The following is a 15,305-nucleotide window of genomic DNA, read 5'->3' as shown; positions in this document are numbered from 1 at the left end:
CTCCCTCCTCTTCAAACCCTCCATCCCCACCACCAACTTCCCGCAATTCCTCTCCTTCCTTTCCTACTCCTACTCCTTTCCCATTCCCCAACTTCCAAACCTATCCCTAACCTTCATTCCTACCCGCAACTTCTCTAAGAACTTTTAATTAACTAAGGGACCAAGTAACGTGCTCAGAAATCCGTTCATTTTCAACGGCGATTTGAGTGAGAGAGGGAGGAATTATGTAGAAGGAGTGGATCTAAGAGGTTGGTAGCTGTCTAAGGGACTGCCACCATAGTCCGACGTTGCAAGAGTTGGAGCTACAAAAGAGAAAAGAAAAAGATGATCATTTTATAAATTTTTAAATTATGTTAAGGTTCTTTTATAAATATTTATTTTTATTTATAAAATAAATTACGTGAAATAACATATAACAATCAGCACTTAACAGATAAAGTTGAATGCAGAAATTGAATCTTAAACTTCCAACTTTATAGACTACATCTTAACAAAAAAATTTATAAAGATTTATTACAAAATAATTGACCAATAATATATTTAAACTTTTTTTTTTAATTATAAAGATCTAACTATTCAAATTTTTTTCTTATCCACTTCTCCTAATACACCAGTAATTTTACTCACTATGCTCTGCATGAGAGAGGAGAGAGCGATTTGTCTTAGTTACACTAAAAAGGTTATTCCCCTTATTTATATAGTTGATGGCGTATGTAATGTACGTAGGAGAAGGGGAAAGATCCTTAATAGGATTCAACAACCTTAGTTAAAAGTTGTTTTGATATATATTAAATGATGTCGAAAGTTCATTAATAAGTTAAATTTTACATGGACATAAGTAAATCCCTCCAAATTTTAGGTCGCTGCATTCATTACAGCTCCAATGTGGTGTGTACAGCAATACCTCTAAAGCTATACAGCTAGAACAAGCACATCTTGCTAGTTTTTCTTCGGTTTCATTTGTGTTTGAGGACAGCGAGAACGTAATGTATGACCATTATTTTTCCTCTTCGTTGAGGCAGACCATGCCATTATTATATTGTTGGACAAAATGTAAAGTCAAAGTGATAAAAAAAAAATTGTGGATATAAATTTTTATTTTTAAAAAAATATATTACATTGAAAAAGTTATTGAATTTTTGTAGCCAAATTTTAGCCTGATCCTTAAAGTTGAAATTTAACTAGGTGGTGTTAGAATTATGTAATTATAGCAATACTACAAATAAAAAATTTATTATCTTTGTAATTACTATAATTAAAAGTAATTATATATTTTGTATTATTCTTTCTGAACGTGGTATCAAAGCCTAACATGAAATAAATTTAATATGTGATTCCGCAGTTGGTCCGGTGCTCGCAGGTGCAAATATTTTTTAAAAAACTATTCTCCACATTCAATTTTTGGATTCCCTCTTGTTTGGACCTGATTTGTCAATTGTCACTGTTTCAACGATATTTTTGTACGGCTTTTTGACGAACACCCTCGGATTGGGTTCACCCTACTCAGTTCGACCTATCCCCAAAATTTTGTCCCGAAGGAAGGTTCCACGCACCCTTACGTGCATCTTCACCTCGTCTGTTTTCTCTCTCCTTGCCACACCACTGCTTTGTTTTTGGCCGTTTGTTTTGTCAGGATTGATGCAATCTGCTATACTCCGATCTATCCTTTCTTGTTCGTTCCTTCATGACTTAATTCATTGGAGATAAAATAGAACTAAACAGTGTTTGGTATTAGAAATTTTTCATTCCCAAAATAACTTTCCTTGGAATGGGATTCCTAGGGATAGGTTTCTCGAAAAAATTGATGAAATATGATTAATTATTATTTAACTATTTTAAGGACAATGTTTATCATCAGTTTTTACATAAATAAAATTTTGATATTAAATAAATGTCTTGAGATGAAAAATTTTACGAGTTATATAAAAGTTGATTATAATTAATTTTATTACAATCATTATATATATATATATATATAAGTTAATTATAATTAACTTTCTTTTAATTTTTAAAAGATAATTATAATTAATTTTTTTAATTTTTAAAATATATTTGCACATGAGTCGACTTTCTTTCAACTTTTAAGAAACTCTTACACAAAAATTAATTTTTAAGATAACCTATAAATTTACTCTCAACCTAATTATAATCAATGTAAAACTTAATAAGCAAGATTTAAGTGATATAATGGTATTTTAAAGTGAAGAACATCCAACGCATATAGATACAACAAAATTAATGTATGTTTTTTTCAGTATGACACGCATAATGTAAATTTTGTATCCAATGATAATGTTTTAGTGAAATACATGGTAGAGAGAAACCATCGGCATTCAATTTGTATGAGAAAAGAGAAGACACACATCGCATATGAACGAGGCGGCCAAAATAAATAATATATTTAACTGCCACATATTCATCAATACAAGTGATCTGGGGTAAATCTTTAAAGCTTCTCGTTGCTGCCTCCACTAGATCTTTCTTTGCCTGACGTAATCGGAGGCAAATAAAGTATTAGTGGAAGAAGCAAAAAGAAGCTAAGGGTAAGAACCCGCTCCATCTTTATCATAAAAAAGAGAACTAAACATTTGGAAGAAAAAAAATGCACTACAACTGCTTTCATCTTCTATACTCCTCTATGCCTGGTCTTTTGTTTCAAAATGTGCTGCTGCACAAAAATTATCACTTTCATCTTGATTCGCTGCACTGCTTCTATCAGACGAGCTAAATTCATCGACCTACATTTGAGTAAGCTACTACCCAGTCTAGCTTTGTGATAATATAATACAACAAAATAAGGCTGTAAAACATTTCCACCTTTTAGCTGGAGTAATGCCAATGACATAACTCTAAACTCACAAAAGAGAACTGTGCCACTCTACCATTGATTTGGGACATTCTCTTAAATCAAGGGTAGAAAAACAACGTTGCTTTTTGTGACTGTAGAGTTGTGGCACTACTATTACCCTTCGAACTGTATTTTACCATGATTTCTTCAGGGAAAAAAAATCACCTCATATTTTATAGTGTCTGCGACTGTCACTAGATCAAAAGTCAGTCAGTCAGTCACTTATTATGCTTGGACATAGCTCATATGTCACCATGTCCCAACCATTTTTTCTTCTGGATCTTTGACTTTTCTGGATCAACAATCTCAAGAGCACCAAGAATGCATTTGCGGTATGAAAAATCTTCAACAGTCCCGTCAGTTCGTACTATATGGAAGCAGCGGCTATCCTTATGTTTAGGATGCCATCCAACCTGCAAATAGAAAAGAAAAAATGCACGGGCAACCATAAGCACGAAGAGAACTTGATTACACGATACATTTTAACTGGTAAAAGATTTGAAATCGGCAAAAGAAGCAAAATTGATCCAACCGTGTCTTTCTTCTTAAAACTGGCATATCATTACCATTAATAGGTATTTCCCCCCATAAATGCTACTACGGAATGAAGTTTTCCTTATAGAAAAGTAAAATAATTAGGTCCAGCCTTTCTGTTTAAATAAACAAGATGTGTGAAGTTTCCAGTCTAACCAAACAATTTAAGGTCTCACGAACACTCAAACAATGTTCTTCACTCTACTTTCACAAAAAATGGCAGCATCATTTTCATTTTGTTTTCTTTAGGGGTATTTGTAGTGCGAAAACAAACAAATACAAGTAACTGAAGTCTTAAAATGATGGGAAAAGGAAGAAATATTGGATAATTATTTATGTTTATAAGGTTTGGAAGAAAAACTGTCATTTATAAGTTATAGCATAAAAGAATTTGAAAAGTCTTTTGCTATATTTATCATATACCCACATAGGTTTCAACAGCACACGGACCAGTGCTACGTAAGTTTGACCGTGGCGTCATTGCTTATTGCCACAAATTTTAGTGGTAAAGAGAAAAAGGCAAGTTTGTATTTAGCCTTTGGGAGAATAGAAAAATTTCCCAACTCCAAAATCTGAAGTGCACTTTATACATTACCCTTATTCACATCAGCAAGAAGAAACAAAAACAAATTTTGAATGAAAATCAAAAGTCAAAACCTTCTTCACCCAAGCACACATACATACCAGTATGCACATTAGCATGAAGAAAAATAAATTTTGACCATGCATCCAAACTTTGTTCACACAAGAACATATACCTTTATGTCCCGTGCTCCAGTACCAAATTTCTCATTTTTACAGGGATGAAAACGCAAAACCTTTAGCATTGTTAGCTTATCCCTCTCACTTAGTAGCTCATCAATTGAATACCTGCATAGACAACAGCCAAAATGACACTTATTCCACAAAATACAGATCCTCAATCACAGCAAGGGGACCTAGACAACCAAACACAACTGTGTCCAATAGACATGTATCTCAAAGTTAGCAAGCAGCAATTTACACATAACAGGAAACTATCTAAATATTTTTAATAGGAACCCAAATATATAAAAAAAAATTAAAATAAAAGAACTTAAATGAAAATTCAATAAAACAAAGACCTAAAAAAGTAATTTAACCTTTATTCAAAAAGTACAGTCTAAAATTTATTTGAAAATTTCAATTGTAAAAATTGTTGCCTACCCTTTCCCTAAATTTATTTGTGAATTGAAAATGGGAATTGCGAAGAATCTAATTGGGACAACCTTGAGTAAGACAATAAATAAACGGGGATGCCATGGTGGTCTCCCCAAAGATAAAAATAATAAAAAACAGAATGAACCCATTATATTCAACAAAAAAAACTACTCTGATTAAAGAAAGACAGAAAACATAATGATTATTCAGCAGAAATTACTTTCATGGAAGCACCTAACTTCAAGAAACTACCATGGCTGACATAACAATGCATAGAACCTTCCAGTCGTACTAATTAATATTAATGCATGTTATATATGGTAATGTCGATGTCATGCATAGTATATACAGCACTAAATAGCATTAAATACACAAGCCATATTAGAGCATAGAAAAGACTAGAAGAGGATTGTCTTACTTGTTCAATATGCACCTCGATGCAGAAGTCAGTTTCTGAATATCATTTACTGTCACAAAATTTCTTAAAATGTTTTTCCACTGTTTACTCTCTTTCAAGGAATAACCACCATTTTTAGGCCTAAACTCAGAACCAAATTTGTCAGATGAATAATTGTGAGAATGAGGAGTGATGATCTTATCGTTAAGCTTGTCAATACTGGCTGCTAGCAGGTTATATACATCTGCAGACTTAGTTACCTCATGTCCCTGATATAAAAGCAAATATTTGACCATTATAAATAACAGTATTATACGTACAACTTGCAACATACAAGATAATTTTGCTCCATAACCCTGATGTTTTTCTGAGCCTTTCCTTCCTAAACAAAAAACCTAGTTGAAAAACCTCTCTGATGCACTTTGCCGTCAGAGAAATGATAAGCATTGTAAATTTACTAGGAACTGCAAACTTCCATGTATTAATTGATAATGACAATTGGAGAAACAAAAGGCATACATTTTAACAAACTCATGACATATAAATCAGTTTTAAGTTCTTAGAATGCATTATAAAGGTCTACCCTCTTGAAAAGGAAAAAAGTCAATAAGAAAGCCGATAAAAATTACAAGGGAGGATGCTGCATGCTTGTGAGAAATTGGTCAAAAGTTTATGATACTGAAGTGAAAATGTTCATAACTTTTATATGTCAGCCATATCATTTTCTATTTCAAAAAAATAGTGACTCTTTTTGGGCAGTGAAATATACTTGTACATTAAAACGTTCACACAATTGCCTTGCACACTTTCAGGTTTTTTAAAAATGGAATCATAATCATGATCCATTAAAATTTGAAGAGAAGCAGGAAATTTAATAGATAAGAAAACAATAACTTCACCTTCTCTGAGTATATGATATCAAACTGTCCACTTGTCCCCATGGACATGCAGTTTCCCCAAGCCAGAGCATCTAGGCAGCCCTGGAGGTTATCCATGACTCCAGTCTTGGCAGCTTTTATGAAGGAACTACCTGGATTCTGCAATAAGATTCCATAACCTTGACATGAATTATATGGGTCATCAAAATTACATTACATAATAAATCATAAAGCATTTGGCTGTAATCATAAATGTGACAACTGACAGAAAAGCATGCTTGCACAAAGGGTGATGAAACAGATGCATGTTTTCTCTGCCGTGCCATGCCTTTTGCATTTAATCCCACAAACTCTCCGCTAGCTGACAGAGTATTGGCCACAAGACGCAGATGCTTAGGAAGGATTGACTTGCCAGTGTCGGATGTTGCAGATGCCAAATTCTACATGTAAAACCATACGCAAGTAAATTAAATACACATGGTTATCATATATTTCAGTTGGAACCAAAAACATAGGTTAAATCATACACACATTGAGAAAACATTGCCACCCTGCATCAATTCCATATGCTGATGAGAAATGATTTATGTTATCTGGCCGACTTCGTGTCCAGTCAATTAGGTGCATTATCTTGAGACAATGACTTATGAGTACACCCCAGAATCTTCCCCTGCTACCATCACTAGACATAGTTACCCTCAAGTACAGTTCACCAGAAGAACCATTATAAGAATGTGTTCCTTTTGACAGATTATTCCATTGAATATCAACCTTCTTGATCTCCAGAAATCCTAAAGTAAATTTCAGGAATTCAAGATGACAACAATAATATGAGAATATTTTACAATAAAAAGCAATACATATTCATGCATGTTGAGCCAGATGTAGTAAAGCATGTGATAAAACTGAATTTGTATTTAAAAAATCCTGACGAGTTTTATGACCTGGCCATCATATCAGGTTGAATACCTATTTAGTTCTTACAACTCTGCTTTTAACCCCATTACCCAAAAAGAAAAAGATAAAAAAACACTTTTAACTCCATAATTTTTATAATAGCCAAATCAAGCGTATAGTTTTGTAACAATAATGTAATCGTAAAAGTTGATATGACTGTAAAGAAAACATCAATTGTCACATAAGCAGCAAAAACATAATTTGAACTTAACAGCTCAAGAAATGCTCCAGCCAAATATCTGCTCATCAAGGTAATTTCTAAAAGGTTGACATACAAATCACCATTTGAAACAACAAATGGCTACTCATGTTAAAAAATTACCAACCTTTTATAGATGTTCCTAGAAGGAAAGGTACCATCAAGTCCCGAACAGAGTCCAGTTGTATAGGATTCTTAGAGTTTTCAACGATTGAGACTGTGATGCAATCATCACCCCCCTTTTCTCTATCTACAGAAGTATCTTCATCCTCCTTGCCCATGGAATCAGCAGAAAACTTCCTGCTATTTCATTGTCTAATTTATTAGGGAATAGGTAAAGCTAAGCAAGAATGACAATTAGTGCAGAAAAATATAGAAAGATAATACATGCCGTTTATTTTTTTGTTTATTTTTAACAAAAGATGAAACTCATTAAGACAGAGAAGATAATTACAAGGGGCTAGGACCCCTAGGAGGATCAGGGCTCCTCCTTAGCTCGAAAAGAAACGGCAAAAATAATTTTCTGTAAAAGATTTGAACCTGTCAATCACACAGCCATCTGGCATCCTTCCATTTCAGTAGGTGCAGAACCTTGTAGCTGTGTGTGTGATTAAACAATTATTTATTTGTTTTATACAACCGTAACATATTATTACTCTTGAGGAGTGGTCTAACAACCATTTGCAAACTGTGGCAGAAGCAACTTAAATGCAAAAAGAATAGCATTTCCATCATAATCAGCTACAATAAAAATAACAGCTCTGGCCACTCTTCTGAGGCTATATATAATTGGCCGTTTCTGATGACAATAATCTATTCAATCACCCTTGGCTTTTTTTTCTTGATCAAAATTGAAAGTTATAACTACCTAGCCAGAAATTAGAAAAAAAAGGTCTACAGTATGCATACTTACCAGTGTACAGAACAGTACTCAGCACAAAATACACTGTCAACTATTGGACCAAAGGATTTCCAGATTCTGCTGTAATTTTCTCATAATTGAAATATTGAGTACATACTTGCATTATACTTGATCATATATTTAGATAATCTCCTACTAGTGTAACTTAATTTCTAATTTTCAATTTCTGTTCTCTTATTTTCCTATGATTTGAAAAGGTTACTGTAGTTCTGTAATAAATTCGAATTGCTTCAAAGCCAGGGAATTCCAGTTCTATTTTGGGGCTTTACCAAAATTATTGAAAGTATGAGGGCTTGCATAAAAAATAGGAAGGAACAACTAATGCAATAAGCAACATTAAGGAAACAAGTACAACCAAACAAAGCATATCCACTTGCAATAATTGGAGCAACAAAAACATTCTGGAATGATGACATAATAAATATAAAGGAACAGCATGCCGAGTTTAAGTTTATTACTTTATACTTTATTGCCTATCTCATTAATAATTAAATATTTTATGCTCTTCAGGCACAGTAAATAAAAAATAGAACTCTATATATGAAATGGTATTAGGAATCAGGATGATGTAAAGCATCAATTTTTTTTATAGCAACCATGAACTGTGAATTTTTCCTCAAGTAACAACAAATATTTTTTTGTAGCAGCATAACAGAACAAACTTACTTGCTTGATATTTTCAAATTGGGAAAACTGACTTTTGATCCTTTTCTGTGGGAGTCATATCGTTGGTAAAGAGAGTCAGTGATAGAATGCACTTTCAATTTTCTTCTCATTACAATTTCCTTGTCTAAATGAAAATGGCAAACCCAAGGGCTGTACTTTTCCTGGCTACAAGACTGTGGGACGTATATTATCATCACAGTAGAAACAATATTTGAGAACATCAATCCTTCCAAATAATTCTTTACTTCTAGGGCTGCATACTCAAACCCATGTCTCTGTTTACCAAGTTTCTCAGACAAAAATAAAGACACAGTCTGTTCACCACCTCTTCTCTTTGAACCACACTCCAGAACCTTTTTTAAATTCAGCAAAGGTGATGTTTCAAGTAGACTAACTGGTTGACTCAAAGCGCTGTATGCAGCTTCCGAAATTGCACAAGCAGAAAGTGCTCCAACTGATTCACCACCCATAGTATACTCTTGGAAACTGCTATCACTAGAAGAGTCCTCAATATCATAAGAAAACTGAATAATTTGATCACCGTACAAATTTCTCACTGTTCCATCATATGCATCATACAAATCACGCATGAAGAACATAAGTCTCCGTGTCAATGTTCCAGGAAGGTCTGCATGGTCACTGAAAGAGCTATCACGATTTGTCACTGAATGAACAAAACATTCAAGAGGATTCAACCCAGTCAGAAACGAGCTTTCAATCATCGCATATGGAATGTAAGACTGAACAGATTCAAGGGTACCAGAAAACATCTGGATTGAATCAAGCTCCTTTTGACTATTCCAAGCAGCACATGAAAGTTGACGGGGAATTCGGTATGACAAGCGAACCAGAGAATTTTGCAGGCCAAGGCACATGGAATGTTGCACTAATTTCAGCAAATTACCCTTGCTTCCAGCCTTAATCATAGCAAGGAAAGTATTGTCTTTGCATGCATATTTGTCAGCTAAACTTTGAATACTGCGAAAAACTTGCCTAAAAGCATCAACTGACACTTGACTGAGAGCAGCAGATATTTGCCTTTCATAATTCAGACGGTCCACATCAACAGGGATAACATTTTCACTCTCCTCAAGACTCCCTGACAGAAAATCATAATAATAATCCACCAATAACTGTTTGAAATTGCATGCCTGTTCTGCTTCTTGTAAGCCATATGAGATTTCGTTCATCATGTTTTTTCGTGCATAGGAATCAGAAGAAAGGTACAAGTCTGAGAGTGAAACACTAAAACCTGTCATAGACAACCACTCACAAAGAGCTTTCTGTGCAGCATACAAAATGTCCAGAGTCTTTCCTTGAAAAAGTTCCACAAGACTCTGGAACACATTGCTGTCAAAATCACGTAACCAACCCGAAGCCTCAGAAGAAGATACAAGCTCTCCTCCACTAACAAAAACACCATCTGAAGGAAAAGAATAGTCAAAATCAGAAGGCAAGAGCATACTGAACAATTGCTTGCCGCTCCAAAATGAGCTATTACTTAAAGGGGTTTTTACAATTGCAGGTGGTGTTAATTTTTTATTGCACAACATTTGAAGTTGTTGCATTTCATACACATTCAAAAGGGCCCCATCTTCCATCAATAAATATGCAGCAGTTAAGCTGTCTTGAGAGAGTGAAAGTAGATTTATACCAGTTTGCCCATTAATCAATTGCTCATCTAAAGCAACCAGCTCATTAAGCTCAACTCTTGCACAGACTGATTGTGGAATATACCCGTGAAGGCAATCACCATCAAAATCACCACGTAATGGGGAACAACAGAGTGGATTAATAGACACTACAGAAGATATTGGAAGGACCCTAACTGTGAGAGCAATCATAGAATGTTGATGTATGGAAGGGGGCCTATTTATCAGCACTTTATCCCCATCACTTAGAGGCCTATAAAATATGTCTCCTATCTGTACATCTTCCTTTCTATACAGAACAACTGGGCTACCCTTTCTGCAGACATCTATTTGTCCCTTCTCTAACAAGCGTAGCTCACAACAATACAACAACCTTTCCTTATTATGCCTATTCACATACTCAGAAACCTGCAAACTTTCTGCAACTTGACAAGGTATACCAATTTCACTAAGTTCAAGGTCTGGATCACCAACAACCACTGTACGGAATGAACTATCATTGCGCTTTCCTAGAACCACATCTTTTATCCATCTTAAACCAGAAGAATTGCAAGCATTTTCTGCAACCTTTCTTTGCTGAATATCGGCAAAAATACTAACTGGTGTTTTATCAGGATTTAACTGCATTTCAAAATTAAATCATAAGAAAAAGCAAGGAATTCAACAAAGTGGCAAAAAAATTAAAAAGTAAAAAATGGATGAGTAACATGCCTTAGAGATCCTCAGGCAATCCAAAACACGAGAACTTAACTCATTAGCTGTACCCCTGAAATCAACCAATTTCTTACAAGCTCTAGTCCTGTCATCCTAAAAATATTTAACCAGATAAAGCACCGTGTTAAAAAAGTGGAATTTACTTAACTATATGTGACAATTTATAAAAATGAAATGCTACAAGAAAGGGCAAAAAAGAAATATACTCACAAAACTCAATCGGTTCCCATTAGACAATGCATGAACAATTTCTGTCACACGATGACAATTTGGTGTCACCGGGAAGCAATTAAGACTGAGAAAATCCATTCTTGGAACATATTGTTTGATGAAGTTTGTATCAACACCACTCAACAAATAATGAACCTGAAAAAAAAATATATATAATTTTCATCAACCTAGCACCACAATAAAGCATGACCCCATAATTGAGGTGACTCATAAGTTATAACAAATTCAGGCAAATTGAAAGAGAGAAGTGTTTTCTAATAGTAAGTAAGAAATGGAATACTTATATCAGCAGGCCTAGTTTTTTATTCATTCCAAAAAAAAATTAAAAAAGTATTTCATGAAATGAAAGGTCACAATAAAGTTATTAATACAAACCAAGTTACTAGAATTTGAGAAGTTTGAATTCCAACATTTGACAGAGCATGTATTTGTTTGCAATTGAACCCCATTCAAGATCAGACATTTAATTATATCTTTCCTAACAGATTTGTATGAATTTTCTGGAATTTTCATATTTCACATGCTAAACAATTTGTATACATTTATAATAAAAAAATTTAAGCTATGATGGAGTAAGGTCATCAGAGACTAATAAGCAGTTAAGGCACTTAAGATGAAATTAAAACACCCCCTTCTTTCCTCATATCTAACATGATATAATTATACAATTAAGCCTACTGATAACCTTCTAGGAGACTAAATTTTAATTTTAATATAGAGCAAATTCATACTATCCAATGGAAATGATACAAGACTGCAAAAGTATGTAAAAGTGGGCAGTGCTACCTGAACAGGTGATAAAACCCTTCTATTTACACAAGTTTCTTCTTGTTGACCATCATTAGGAATAAAATCCCAATAATCAGCAGGCAATCTTCGTGCCAAAGGTTTCTTCTTTGAGGCCTTGTCATTTATATCAACAATAATTGCAGTTCTTCTGAAGAGATCATTAGAGGAAACTCTGAATTTCATTGCTGGATATCGACCATATCCCTATTTGATGCACAAGCAGTCTTATAAAGGCAAACAGAAGAATAAAAGGGGAAAAGAATTACTCTGGAGTGAATAAATGAAGTCACACAAACTTACACAACAATATTTGCAACCATTGTGCTGCTTGATTCCAGAGATTAATTGAGCACTCTGTAAGAAGACAATTTAACTTAATAGAAAATAGATAACAGGTAATAATACAAATCCATACGGGCCAAACCACTATTACTACAACAAAGAAACAAGCAAAAAGAAAGAAAAATTATAGAATGATTTTTGTTGGAATAGCTGGAAGCAAAGATCACAGGTAAATACTCAGAAGACGTCAGATTGTATATAAGAATCCAATGTAACTTAAAAATTGGGAAATATTTTTGAAGGATTTTAACAACCTAAAAAGTTGCCATATCACTAAGCATCTCATACCAGGAAGGAAGTTCTAAACTTCAAATTCCTTTTTTCATGTCTGGTTATCTATTTTACACATGCCAAACAACTGGTTATTGGATTGACTTCTACAGTGGATTTTTTAATTATATGGAACCACTGTAGCACAACAAGTATATATGAGCAAAGAAGGGAAGGATATAAATGAAACAGCACTACTTTTCCTTTGAGAGACTAACAAGGTAACAAAACACAACTCCGTTACCATTGTTTGGGAGTTAACTTATAAAGGATCGGCATAAAACTATTTTAACTTTTAACTCCATTACAATTTTTAGTTTCCCCCAATCTTTCCACTTTTTGGAAACAAATTCATTCATGGAGAAGAATTGAGGGGGAACAGATCCCCTTGAATTCATTTCGCTTCTCATTTATTTTTAAACTCCAAAACAATGGAAATTTTCACCCTTCCACTTGTTCCCCTCATTATCTGTCATCAAAAAACAATGTAAGGAAAAGATAAAATACTTCAATTTTATGAACAATTACTATTCAATTAATTAATGTTCTTCAAGAGTTGCTAAAGAGTAAGTAATTAATAATGATGGGATTTTTAATTCCTCAGTATACCCTTAAAAAAAATCATGCACATAAACCTACATATAGTATAAAAAGCAAGACAAGTCAGAGAGTGAAGGAAAAATATTTGTTGTGTAAGACAGAGAAGAAACAAATGAAACAATAACATTAAATTTGGTATTTTTTAATAAATGAGTAAAACCGATTGCTTAACTTTAGTTCATTTAAATTATACTAGGTATAAAGCAATTCTTTTTTGCCCTTTCTCAGAAAATGAGAAGCAGAGAATTAAGTAGAATAGCAGATGTTAGGTCCCCATGTTGATTCACACATAGTTCTGACTATAAATGTCAAAGCTGAAGCTCTTTACCAAGAAGTATTTTGAACTTTAAACTAGAGCACTGATGCTTGAGTATCATAAAATATTATTTAACCACCATGTTTCAAAGTCAGAAGTATATTACATACGAAAATATAATAATTTAGATGCTTCATGCAACTCCACCACCAAAGAGAAAAAATATCAGTGTGTGAGAGAACTTATGTATGCCCATTTAATGAAGTGAACTCTCACTATTCCAGACCAAATAGAAACTAGATTTATACAGAAATACAGTAAAAATTATAAACAATCACATTCGCGTAAATTTTTTCTCCTATTCTAGTTCATACTTCATATTTGTTTCTAATTCACAGTCAATGAAAAGAGTTTTACACTATCAATGAGTCACATGCAGCCACCTAATTAAAGAAAAAAATTAAACATTAACTTGCAATGAAAATCTTTTGTTACTACAACCTAATAAGATGGGACACCATTTTGGTCACCAAAATTGTCGAGATTTAAAGCAGACAACAAATCAGATTAAAACTCTTGTAATTAAGGAACTATGAAAAATGATATAAAGTGTCTAACACACAGTAGTAAATTAATACTTGATCCATTGCCAATAAAACTTGTTCATGATAACAATAGAAAAGATCATTTGCATGCCATTTAGTAACTTAGAGTTCAATCAAAGTAACGCTTTTAAAGAGGTTGCACCATGGGGATTGTAGATATATGAAACTCTTCACACTAGCAATGGACTAAAACCAATTCTGTATTATAACAACAAAAATCAGATTAAGCATATTAGTATTTGGTAGAAGGAAAAGATACTGTACCTTGGATTTCTGCCGAATAGATTTACAACCAGGGCAAATCCTGTTCAAGATTTGTGCAATCTCTGACATAAAATATGGATGGAGTATAGCAAAAGGAAATTTGATGACCCCAAAATGACCTGAAATTGAATATTAATATTTCAGCATCTTTTCTAGTAAATTTACAAAGATCATATCACAATCTCTGATGACATTTTCCATGTAATACGTCCATCCACACCTTCACAAAATTTTCTGTCTTTAGAACCACATGTGGTGCACTCATCAGATGTATTTGGAAGTCCCAAACTTGAACAAGTGACCTGCCCAACCGCATTTATCTCCAATGCAGCATTCTTCTCCTGTAGATGCAAAAGTAATTAACATTTAATATGTGATTCATAAATTACAAGATAACCAGAAGAAATTTATGAGATAATCTATCTGCAGAATAAATTTATTTTTCAAAAGGTAAACAAAATTGATGCAACCAAACAAGGATGTGCTTTCGACCCACCCTCCACTCTGTTTACGTGTTACATAGTGTGTGCATGCCCATTGATCTAATTCCACTTCTAAACTAACAGTGAACTGATACACAATTTAAAAAAGCTGATACAGATATAAGATTAAGAATATACTTAACTATATCTTCCTTGGTTAAAACATCAAACTGTATTGCTTTTATGACACAAGATGGCACTTTGTGCTCATGAGAGAGGTCATCATCCATGGAACTTGGTAACCTTGCACTCAGCAGAAAATTTCAAGCAGCCTGTTCATTTGCGTAGTATTAATAGCGTATAAACAAAATGACCTCATAGAACAAGGGACTGAATTAGTGAGTAAAACTATGCATGCCCATACTGTATAAACCTGAACTTGTATGTTTGCTAGCTTAGTCTAGATTGCATGAACATTGGTATGAGTACCACTAAAGGTAAAATAAAAAATTAAAATCTATGAAACAGGTACAGGAAGATATATTGTATAATTTATGAAAAATAATTAATTAATTACATA

The 15,305-nt window shown here is 33.5% G+C and overlaps 1 protein-coding gene across 1 annotated transcript; it reads right to left on the bottom strand.

Moving 5' to 3' along the window:
* Nucleotides 1-2,519: 2,519 nt before the first annotated feature.
* LOC113869498 (DNA-directed RNA polymerase IV subunit 1) lies at nt 2,520-15,043 on the bottom strand. The gene is made up of 15 exons (XM_027505834.1): nt 14,929-15,043; nt 14,524-14,644; nt 14,304-14,422; nt 12,267-12,320; nt 11,964-12,170; nt 11,157-11,312; nt 10,940-11,039; nt 8,581-10,831; nt 7,120-7,292; nt 6,368-6,627; nt 6,103-6,276; nt 5,858-5,995; nt 4,980-5,227; nt 4,141-4,252; nt 2,520-3,261 (listed from the first exon to the last, which is right to left on the bottom strand). The coding sequence occupies exons 1-15, from the start codon at nt 15,013-15,015 to the stop codon at nt 3,091-3,093; spliced, it is 4,371 nt and encodes a 1,456-aa protein (XP_027361635.1). The 5' UTR covers nt 15,016-15,043; the 3' UTR covers nt 2,520-3,090.
* Between the last annotated feature and the right edge of the window lie 262 nt (nt 15,044-15,305).

This window comes from Abrus precatorius, unplaced genomic scaffold (assembly GCF_003935025.1).
Source record: "Abrus precatorius isolate BTA unplaced genomic scaffold, Abrus_2018 Scaffold6, whole genome shotgun sequence".
NCBI classification, from domain to species: domain Eukaryota; kingdom Viridiplantae; phylum Streptophyta; class Magnoliopsida; order Fabales; family Fabaceae; genus Abrus; species Abrus precatorius.
This window is presented reverse-complemented; position numbering and strand designations above follow the sequence as displayed.

Bases quoted from the DNA above. Each gene is read 5' to 3' on its own strand.
- LOC113869498 (XM_027505834.1), bottom strand. From the start codon at position 15,015: ATGGATGATGACCTCTCTCATGAGCACAAAGTGCCATCTTGTGTCATA. The intron at 10,832-10,939 runs GTTACTCATCCA...ATAAAACACCAG, and splicing joins CCTGAGGATCTCTAAGGCAT to TTAGTATTTTTGCCGATATT. The intron at 7,293-8,580 runs GTAAGTTTGTTC...ATGAAATAGCAG, and splicing joins AATTTGAAAATATCAAGCAA to GAAGTTTTCTGCTGATTCCA.